The sequence below is a fragment of the Pollachius pollachius genome (genome assembly GCF_949987615.1).
Source record: "Pollachius pollachius genome assembly, chromosome: 1".
Classification (NCBI taxonomy): domain Eukaryota; kingdom Metazoa; phylum Chordata; class Actinopteri; order Gadiformes; family Gadidae; genus Pollachius; species Pollachius pollachius.
Window position 1 is genome coordinate 20,782,874 of NC_136934.1, and position 11,132 is coordinate 20,794,005.

The 11,132-nt window shown below is 47.0% G+C and overlaps 1 protein-coding gene across 1 annotated transcript; it reads left to right on the top strand.

Moving 5' to 3' along the window:
* Positions 1 to 1,408: 1,408 nt before the first annotated feature.
* lrrc75ba (leucine rich repeat containing 75Ba) lies at positions 1,409 to 10,438 on the top strand (the record flags this gene model as incomplete). Its single annotated transcript, XM_079729193.1, has 4 exons — positions 1,409 to 1,693; positions 3,977 to 4,105; positions 4,670 to 4,782; positions 9,802 to 10,438. 4 exons carry the CDS (start codon positions 1,409 to 1,411, stop codon positions 10,436 to 10,438), a joined length of 1,164 nt encoding a protein of 387 aa, XP_079585319.1.
* Positions 10,439 to 11,132: the final 694 nt, after the last annotated feature.

Here is an 11,132-nt window from a genome sequence, read left to right on the forward strand (position 1 = left end):
GTGTGTGTGTGTGTGTTTGTGTTCATGTTAACTAACTTAGTTAACATGAACACCATTACCGTAGTTAACATGAACACCATTACCGTAGTTAACGTGAACACCATTACCATAGTTAAACTAAGGTAATGGTGTTCATGTTAACTACGGCAATGGTGTTCATGTTAACTAAGGTAATGCATTCTACTAAGGCATTCATTTATCCATTGTTTATTATGGTATGGGTTAGGTTTAACCCCAACCCTAACCCTAACCCACTACTAAGGACTGGCGATGGTTGGCCAGTGCAACCAGAGTGCCAATGCTATTTAAGAACGCTCATCACTGCATTAAATAATGTTGATTAATGTTTTAGAAATGAAAGAATGAAGAAATGTACTTCTATTTTAGGTGTCCTCAGGAAATGTTATCACCAATGTTTCAAGATATGCTCTGAAGCTGCCCTGCCTTTATTTTCCTCAGATTCTTGTGATTCCACCCTATTACAAGTCCTAGATGTGAGCTGAGAGGCATGTTGTCCATCTTGTGTGTCTGTCTGTGAGTGTGTTCTTGCCAAGTAACTGTTAATACAACAATATATTAATAATAATACTGACAAAAATAATACTGATTTTAGTTAATTAAAAAAAGTTGATGATCTCAGGTGCTTAATTTGTGCTCCCGCAATCCGAGTGATGTTTTTTTATTTAAATGAACAAGACATTTACTAAATAAAGATTTGTCTGATTCAACCAGTTGTAATGCTTGTGCTTGCAAAAGAATGTCGAAGAAAAATGCACAAAACAACAATTTTCCTTTATCCATGCTACATTTATTACGTAGTATAGTTATTTATGATTTCAACCATGATTATAACCATGATTATTATATCATGAATAAAAACCGTAATATAACTGTGATATGTAATATGTTTAGTTATGACTTGTGATTTAATTAAAAAAAATAGAATTGGAGAATGATGCTCCTAGCCCAACGCGCTTTGATTGGCTGGCCGCTCCATCAGCTCGCGCGGCACCCTGCAGCGCTGCACGAAACACAAACAGCAGCGCACGATGTACACGGTCACACGTGACGACCACCGGAGCTACGTCCTCTCCATCCTTCAGCACGCGCGCGTCCCCGCCACGGAAGACGACCCTTCGGATCACGTGGATGACGTTCACGCGCTAGAGTCGTCGACGCGTTGTTTGGCTCCGGAGGAGAGCCCATCTGACGGCAGACACACAGTAGGGGTCACGTCGAGCAGACAGGGCAGTGTTGCGTTCAACCCTTATGAAGATATGTTTTTGTTGTTGTTGTTGTTGTCAGCGTTTTGAAGACAGAAGGGCGCGTGCATGCAGGTTTGCCCGTATGATATATTGATAGCGCGCTTGCTTGCAAAAATTCGAGTTTGCATTTCTAGAAAATTAAAATGGGTTCTAGACTGAGCAGACAGAGTAGTCTGGACAACGATCACTTCACCAAGAAGCGTCGCCAGCATCTAGACAGCACCGGACACGGCGACCGGGGGAACCGCGGCGGCGGCGGAGACTTTTTGTTTGCGTTGATGCTGAAATCGGACAAGCTGCCCGGGATGCTGCGGAGAGCCAACCACAGCCCGTACACCCGGCGGGTGGCGTGGATCAAGGAGATCCAGAAGCTGCTTCGTGATCGCAGAATAGAGCAAGCCACCGACGTGCTCAAACTCTTAAGGAAGGTGAGAACAAAGTGCATCTTTGGGGTTCGATCAAGGGTCAAGTTGAACTAGGTCAGCGGGGGGTTATAGGTCAACACTGTTTACCAATTAGTGAACAACAGATGAAGAAAACCGACATAATAGGATTTGCCTTAGCATCAGCCTCTGGTAATCCATGGCATCAAGTTACGTTACGACCTTTGGCCGCCAAATCAGAGATGCGGAGAGGGTTCAGTTGTATTCGATTGTGATTATTTAATTAATTTGTCTCACACTTGGATTCGGTTGTGCCGTCCACAGGTGCTCTGCTGCAGTGTAGCCTGTATCGCCAAGAGGACGCTGGTGGTGTCGCCGGTCTAATGTCACCACGTCTCTCTATGTCGTTTCCATTTTATTGTTGGATTGGTTTTGAATGTCTTTTCAACCTCACTGCACGTTTAGGTATATCAGTGAATATATTCTTAGTGCGTTGTGCTGTGTACGGAGACAGGAAGATAGTACCTTCTTCATTCTCACGTTCTGCTTCAGAAAAACGTTGCAGAACTTGATATCTGGTCAGGGCTATGTAAAACATATCTAGAAACAACTGGAAACTTTAGCACTTTTTCTTCTCCCGGTCTTCAAATCCACTCCTCCTCATCCTGCATGGTGGTTTGACCCACCGCCCCTCTCCCCCCTCCCCCTCTCCCCCTCCCCTAATGGACCAGTCCACCTGCGATATTACTACTGAGTCTTTAATTACGGCCTCAGTTGTTGCCCGTAGTAGAACGGTGACAGAGGATCGAGTGACCTATAACTTGGATTGTTTGGTGGCCCACTATAGCAACACGTTGGCAATCAGGTGTAGCCTATAGGAGACAGGATCCTAAGGTCATATTGAGTGATTGTAGACCCACTTGATGGATGGTTCCCTTGTTCAACCAGCTGATGATGATGATGGTGTGTGTGTGTGTGTGTGTCGGGGGGTGGTTCTGGTGTGATCAGTCTTTTAATTTAACGAGTAGAAGAATAAAGCTTTAGAAACATTGGCTTGGCTAGTTTCTGTTCTCTCCTGCTCTCTTGCTTTCTTTCTCTCTCTGTCTCTTTGTAGCTCATTATCTCTCTCTCTCTCTCTCTCTCTCTCTCTCTCTCTCTCTCTCTCTCTCTCTCTCTCTCTCTCTCTCTCTCTCTCTCTCAGCCCAATCAGATGTTAATTAGCTCTAGGCCTAGGGAGGCCTGCGGAGGCCTGGGGAGGGGGGCGAAAGTGGGGCTGTATCTGGGAGCTCTTTAATCAAGCCAACCAGATAAACCGGCCAGCCCAGAGATCGGCATGGCGACGGAAAAGACATCGGGGGCCTGAGCTCTTTCCCCCTTTTCAAATGAACCCGGGTCTGTTCAATTTGAAAAGAGCCTTGTTTCCCCTCGCTGCTCCGAGTAAACATGTCAGAGTATTCTACTCTGGTATCCATCTCCATTTAAGAACAAAAGTAGGGCTCCAATAGCAAATCACCTTTTAATTGGCCGGTTAAAGCTAGCTGCTGCCTTGGATGGATGGGGGCCAGCCCTTTAATTCCATCGAAATAAAGCAGGGGAGCCGAGGGTTGAGGCGTCGGTGGGACTCGTGCATTGATCCTGTCTACACTGCAGGTTATTTTTACACCCTTGGTTCTGCAGCGTCTCACTTTTCATCGCTGTTTACTGGGGCCCTTGTTAACTGGCTGGCCGCTGATGAGGAAACGTCTGCCTCCCACTCCTACTGTCCAACATAATCAACACCACTGGGCTTTGATTATCTGTGTGTGTGGGTGTGTGTCTGTGCGTGTGAGTACGTGTGTGTGTGTGCATGTGTGTGTGTTTGACGTCTTGTTTCATTACAGTGCGCTGGTCAGTATAGAATGGCCATTACATGGTTTACCTCATTAGGTAGCCAGACAGACCGCATGGAATCAGATTCTGAAAGTCAGCCAGTCGAAAGGATTCAATTTAATTCACACAGCTCACCAGATATCCATCTCTCTCCCTCTCTCTGTCTCTAGCTCTCACTCACGCTCGTTTTCTTCCTGTACCTAACATTATTATATATTTATTTCTTGCTGATTTAATTCATGTGTTGTCCTGACCCCAATCTGTCATTTTCCCTCTATCTCCTAAGAAAAACATTGTTATTGCTGCTAATGGTTATTGTCAGAATAAGTGATCCTTCTGTGTGTGGCGGGGTCCCACGCACGCACTGAAACTGTCTTTTGGATCCCGAGCTTAAAATAGTTTTGAACCCCCCCCCAGACGGTAGAGGACGTTGATGTTATCTGTTCTCTGATCGCTCAGGATCTGGGCCTGGAAGGCTCCTCGCTGAACGACATCCTGTACAAGAACGCGGCCTTCCTCAACCTGGTGGACCCCATCTCCCACGACCTGCTGCTCAGCCTGGCCCGGGAGATGCAGTGCCCCAAGAAGGTGAGCCTCCAGAGAGTGGCTCCACTGGCCACCTCATCCTCCTCTATGTAACACATGAGAGTATAACGTATGGGTTCCTCCACAGTCTCCTGACCTACAGCTCATTTGACATTCTGCCCTCAATATATATTCATGATTTGATTATGGATCCATCCTCCTATGTAGCGGTCGTATTTTATGTATTATATATACAGCATGGATAGATAACAGACGAGGTTGGGGAAAACGGTCATGAGTTTTGCCGTGTGGCTTCCTGTGGTGTTTGGTGTGTTGCATTGAAACAATGTCACTTTAATTCGGCAAAGGCACTTAAATTGAAGAAAGTTAGATTGGCATTGTCATTTGCCAAATCAACAACAAAACAAGAACAAACACAACGGCTTGTGCATCTTCAGTGTGACCCGGTGAATGCTAAAAGCCGCGGGTACATCAGACGCCCGGGGCTGTGTCCCCGGCGGAGGAGTGAAAGCTTGCAGTGAATCGTCAACACATTGTTCGTCATCCTCGCACTCTTCCATTCGGCCGGGCTTCTGAAAGCTCCCCTCTCCCCTGTTGCTCCCACAGGACGCGGACACCATCAAGTCATCAGACAAGATCTGCAGGCAGCTCATTTACCACCTCACCCCTCACTCCAAGTGGCTGAGGCAAAGCATGTCCAGACGCAAGTCCCAGGCCTGGTGAGTTGGAGCTGAACCGTCGGGACTAGTAATGGATTTCACTATTCTTTTCCTTGATTCAGTTCGCATCGGTCAGTTCGCCAAGAAGAATCGTTCAGAATCGTTTGTCAGACTCAGCTCCCCCCTCGTTCTCATTCTCAAACGATTGTGCAAGTCAGTCATCAATCAACACAACATTATAACTTTAACCAAACACAGCGGGATGGGGGGGGTGTAGTTGATTATTGGATGTTTAACATATCAGCAAGATAATAGACTTGATTTAGCAATGATGGAGTTTAAAAGTTTGATGAGACATTCAAATATTGTATTAATCTGGCATGACACAGAAAATAGAAAGACAGCATGCATTTACCATTTCACTGATATTTAATCGTGTTAACGTACGCTCGCTCACTAAGCCCATTTGTTTTTTTTCCAAAAAAACGGTTGATAAACGAGAGCGTCCTAGACTCAGTCCTAGAACAGCATACGATTGGCTGGCTCTCGTGAGTCGAGGCATCTCTCAGTCGGTCCCTCTTCACCACTGAAGAGTAAGTGAATGAACAGCGACTAGTGGGTCTGGGAGGAGTCAAGTCTGAGAACGAATGAGACGAAAGAGAGAGAAGAATCAGGTCGGTTCGTTCTTGTTAAGGATTTGTTCATTCTAACTGATTTGGTCGCAAATGACCCATCACTAGTCGGTTCCCTTGCTTTGGGCATCGTGATGATGGAAGCTCAAAAGACTGTAATGGCGTTTTTTTTACGCACTTATTGTACGTTGTACGTCTTTGCACTTAAAAATAGTACTTAGCATTGTGTAGTTTCTTATCCTTGCTATCTTTGTTGTTTATTGGGGAATGGGTTAACCTAAGTGCTCTGCACTTATTTCTATGAACATCCTTACTATGCCGACGGCAATTTATTGTTGTTTCTCTTTCTTCTGACAAATGTACTTATTTTAAGTCACTACAGCTGAGTCACTTCCATCTTTGGAGCTTAAGTTAGGGCCCGGGAGGAGGGCGGGCAGATGTGGCCCGATGAGGGATAACATGGTGACCTGTCAGTCATCTTTCAGTTAGCGGCTGTGGTAATGTCTCTGGACAGAGCGGGACAGCCGCAGACTGTCTCCTATCACGGTTATGGGTCTGGTTTTGGACCACGACAGTGACATGTAGGGAGGCGATGCTCGGAGGATGAAGAGCATCCTGTGAGCGGATCGCTTTTGATGTGCAAAGCGGTGAGCGTAAGTCAACCTTTAGAAGGGGGGACGTTGCGTTAAATCTACACTGACAGTCAGTGTGCCCGCATCGCTCTTCATATAAGAGTCCTGCGCTGCCATCGTCATGAGACGCTGCTGGGAGCCAGAGCCTGGAGTCTGCCACCAGCTGAGACAGCAGGGGCCGCATGAATCATTAATGATAACGGGAGAGAGAAAGGCTCAGACGTAACACAGGACTCTCAGTGTTCCCGATCTGGGACACTGCCTCTCAGTCGTGTTGCCTACTGATGAATAGATCTATCTCCACCAGATGGAAATGCTAAATAACAACAATACTAACAACAATGATCATAATGATTATTAAATAATATAATTATAAACCAGTTATTATTATAAAATAGTAGCTGCTGTAGGAGGTCACACACACACACACACACACACTCACACTCACACTCACATTCACACACCCTTTCCCACTTGTATCTGTCAGATTAAATTGGTTCCAGAAGTTACCTCTGAAATACTTTTTGAGTAAGTTAACATAGCGGGAATGTTTGGAAATGTATCTAACAGCCTGACAACGTCCGCTGTCAGGCTGCAAGCAATTTGTTCATCCATATATATACTGTATGTGTATATATAGGGAGATAAAGATCTCTGAAACAATATTGTTCTGCCCTTCATTATCTAGCATCAGCATTAGCATTGCTGCTGAGGATACTGATTGAAAAGCCAGACTGAATTAGGTAGTGTCTGATTCACACTAAGCCCACTAATATCTAGAACTAGTTTATTTGGGTTTCAGTAGGAATTATTAGTTTTTTAATTGATACCACAAGAAGGCCAGCATAGCATGACTTCGGTCTAGTGAGTGATCTAGACACCAAGTGGCAGTCTTAAATAGAGAGGATTTTAAGGTAGAATAAGACATTCAAGCTTAGAAAAGCCTGCCACATGTTAAATATGTTGTTTAATATTTCATGCCTCTGATTCTTTGTGTGCTTTATATCCTCTACCAAGCAGGTTAGGTTTTCTGTCGTTCTGTCGTTCTGTCGTTCTGTCGTTCTGTCGTTCTGTCGTTCTGTCGTTCTGTCGTTCTGTCGTTCTGTCTGTCTGTCTGTCTGTCTGTCTGTCTGTCTGTCGGCTGTGTGAACAAAACACATTAGAGTCATGCTTGGCTTCATTAAATGTAGCAGACGCCGGCTATAATGAAGTTATTGCTATGGGTTTAATTACAACTAGAGGTTGAGCGAAAACTCGCGTGCGTGCGTCCGTGTGTGTGAGTGAGTGCGAGTCAGAGAGTGAGTGTGTGTGTGTCCGGGTGCATGTGTGTTTGTTATGCAGTGTCTCCTCTCATTAATGTTTGCTGGATAGTGTAGGCGCCGCATCCGCGCGTTGGTCCTGTCTGATAGAAAGTGGCAGGTAATGCAGGCCGTGCCACCTTAGCTTTTGTCACACATCACCCTTTCTGCTCCAAGCTCTCTGCTTCTAGTGTTTTCAACAGCCAAACTTAGCGTTCAGAAACTGCAGCAAGGCTAAAGAGTTGATCGACCACATTGGACTTAAACTTGATTCAATTTTGACTAGATTAGATTTAAACTAGATGCGATAAGTATTTGGAGGTTTATTTGTTTGTTATTTTACAGGTGATTTTCTTCTATTTTTTGCCATGTCTTGAGACAAGGAGTCATGTAACATTTAGTTGCACTTATTGTGTGACTTCATTTAGTTTTGTACTTTAGACTCTTGAATAGTGGGTTTGCAGGTATATATTGCTGCACTCTGTTCAATGCAACACAAATGGAGATTGATCATCCAAAGCCTGAAGGTCCCTTAAGAGATATAATACAAGCTGTGCGCTCTACTATCTGGAGGGAATATCTAGTAGCTTCATTAGTGTGCTTGTATCATGCTCTGTGGACAACAGTAGGACACAAATAGTGATTTAAAGGGGAAGAGGTTCATCATTGTTTTAAAAGGCTCACGATTGACATGTATGCTGACATATACAGTACTGTGATTATAATATAGATAATAGTTAATGTAATTATAATTCATGACGGTGAACTTGAGCAAACATGGAGCACGTTTGAATGGCTACATCCAATGTGCTTTAGTGCATTTCCTTCACCCTTTCTTTTTAGTTCCATGTTCCCCTTAAAAGAATAGGCACTGAACCCATCAGAACCCATTCACCCTTGCAGGAGAGTCCAGGTGGGGAGAGACCATTCGGCCCTTTGTGCTTCTGGTTGCAGATGCTTTATTCCTTTGGTCTGATGAAGGACAGAGGAGCGGTAGTGGGACAATACAGCTGAAGGAGGGACGTTCGTCATTAGACCTGTTCACCTTTCTAACACAGCAGCGGCCATGTTGACCAGATCTGTAGATTCGGCGCCCACAACCCCCCCGTACCCAATGCATTCTCCCCTATTGTTAACCTTCCCCGTGACGTGCTCAGGTGTGTTCATAAACAACTGTACTAGAAAGGGGTCGCAAGTTCAAATTGTGATATCTAACCTAACTCTACTCTCATTACGCTGCTGATTCACTGTGCCTCATTGGCTATATCCTAAGCCAATCAGAGTGCTTCATTGACTTTGAGGAGAGGCACAGACTGAGAGGCATTTTAACCTCTAAATACAAGATGAAGATTCAAATATGACTTAAGGCAATTATGCTATGAGGCTTGCAATATCCAGTTAGGCACTTCAGATTTCACAAATGGGAGGGTTTTCAGGAATGTATTCAGAGTTGACATGAGCTTTTATCGGGGATCTGAGCAAAATCTCCCCACCGCAGACGGAAGGGTCAGTGGCAACACCAATGACGGCTGCCGTAATGGATGTCACACTAAGTCACTCAACACGGGAGGAGGCTATGATTCAAGAGACTACATCAGCAGGTCACGGCCCATACTCGCCACAGGGCCGAGAGAACACACACCCCGCTAAATCCCTTGTGAATTACAATTTAAGAGTGCACAGGTTTGAGTGAATAGCAGACCAGTACCAATCATTGAGAGTCAAGGCATAGCTGGTGGCAATATATTTAACAAATCCTGCTTTTTGCCATTTCCATGGCCCATTTTGCTGAGGATACACCTTAACAGTCATCTTTATCTCTTGAAAACAATTCCTGCAGCAATATATAAAGATTATGTTTGGTTTTTCTTTTAAATCAACATAATGGATATAATGAAAAACAACAGAGCTCGCACTCCAGTTCTCTGAAGGCAGAAGCTTGAGCATTCTGCAGTTCACTTACCGGCCAAAGAGGCCAGTATTGAGTAGGAACATCTTTACCCATAGTACCGTCAAATCCCAAAATATGAACATCGTTGCTACATTCACATCCATGTGTTATTTTGCATGCACTGATTCTCAGAATGGTAACACTGTGTGACATGAAGGGGAGATCTCTGTCTGGAACCCAGCAGCTCAGGGCTCCATGGCGCGTGGCGTGACACGGCTCAGGCTGCTGGCCCAGGGGGATGTTATGGCTCTCCTGTTAACGAATCCCTACGCCCGCGTCTCTGCCTCAGCGTTTCGCTGCTTCCCTGTCCTCCTTCCTTTTTTTCTGCTCCTTTTATGCAACACGAGAAACACCACATGGTGTCGCAGATCTCAGATAGAGAAAGAATTGGGGACGTCAAACGCCAACACATACATTGGCGTTTTGTCTTTTTTTTTTATGGAAATATTATAATATCGGAAAAGTGACAGGATTTATGCATTTTAAGGTGATTTGTCTCCCTTTTAATACGCCTCATTGGAGGAATGAATCCTCTTAGTGAACCATGCTCTCTCCCTCTCCATCAGCCTGAAGACCACCCTGCAGAAGAAGCTGTCCAGCGACGGGGTGGACCTGTCTGGCATCCCCTTGTCCAGCCGGGACGTGCGGCAGGTGGCCTTCTACCTGCAGAACAACGGCGACTCCATCGTCTCCGTGGACATCAGCTTCACGGAGCTCACCGACGACAACCTGCGGCTGCTGCTGCCCCTGCTGGGCCTCATGCCCAAGCTGGGCACGCTGGCGCTCAACGGCAACCGCCTCACGCTCGCCATCGTCAAGGACCTGACGGAGATGCTGAAGGAGCCCAAGCAGTTCTCCAGCCTGGCGTGGATCGACCTGGGCAACAACGTGGACATCTTCACCATGCCCCAGCCGCTGCTGGTGGCCCTGCGGCGGCGCTGCAGCCTCCGGAGCAGCCTGCCCACCATCTACGAGTACACGGAGGGGCAGCCCTACTGCTACCACCTGGAGACCTCCATCGAGGACCCCAGCCTCTACGAGGAGGAGGAGGAGGAGGAGGAGGAGGAGGTCGGGGAGGTGGAGGGGGCAGACGAGGAGCTGGAGGACGAGGACGACGTGGGGAGCAAAGCAGGGCTAGAGCCGTGGGGCCTAGGGGGCAAGCGGCTCTCCAAAGACTTCACCCTCCACTTCTGCCAGAGTTGATGGGGGGACGGGCCCGCGCTCTGTGCTCGCCACTGCGGTCGAACAGGTCTTCCCGCAGCACCCTGTTAGTTCCTTTGCCCTCCCGCCCACACACCATGAGCCCAGTCACCCTTTGAGGGGGCCAGTTCAGTTCAGCGCCCCCACCACCACCACCAGGCCTCGACTTCTCACACCAGACCTCCACCACTGTACTCCAAAGTCCTTTTCCCGGCACTGAGCGGCCCGCGACGACACGCAAACATCATCCCTGAGTAAACCCAGACAAGCACACGCGACGATGGCGACGGAGGACTTACTGTGTTGGCGGAGGGTGCTCTTGGGATTCAGGCGTGGTTTCATTGGAGGGGGGGCTGGACGAATTCCTGAACAGGTGGGTCCTCTCTGTCACCTCTCTCTTTGTGCGTGCGTCTCTCCCGCTGGCTCGGCGGCGAAGGCGGCTCGGGGAGCCGATCCTGAGGAGTTTAGATCAGTGGGTTGGGCCGAGGAGCGGCATGACGGCGACAGACGGGGGTTGAACCTGCGGTAGGCTTCAGACGGTAAAATAAAAAGGCCCAGCGGATCTCTGTGTGTTCTCCAGCGGGAGACCGGGGGCCGAGTCGCTCTCTGACAGACGCTGCCCAGCGCCGCATTGTGTGCATGTCTGTTAATCTCCCAACAAAAGCTCGGACACAAGTTCAACCGACTACACAGCCGA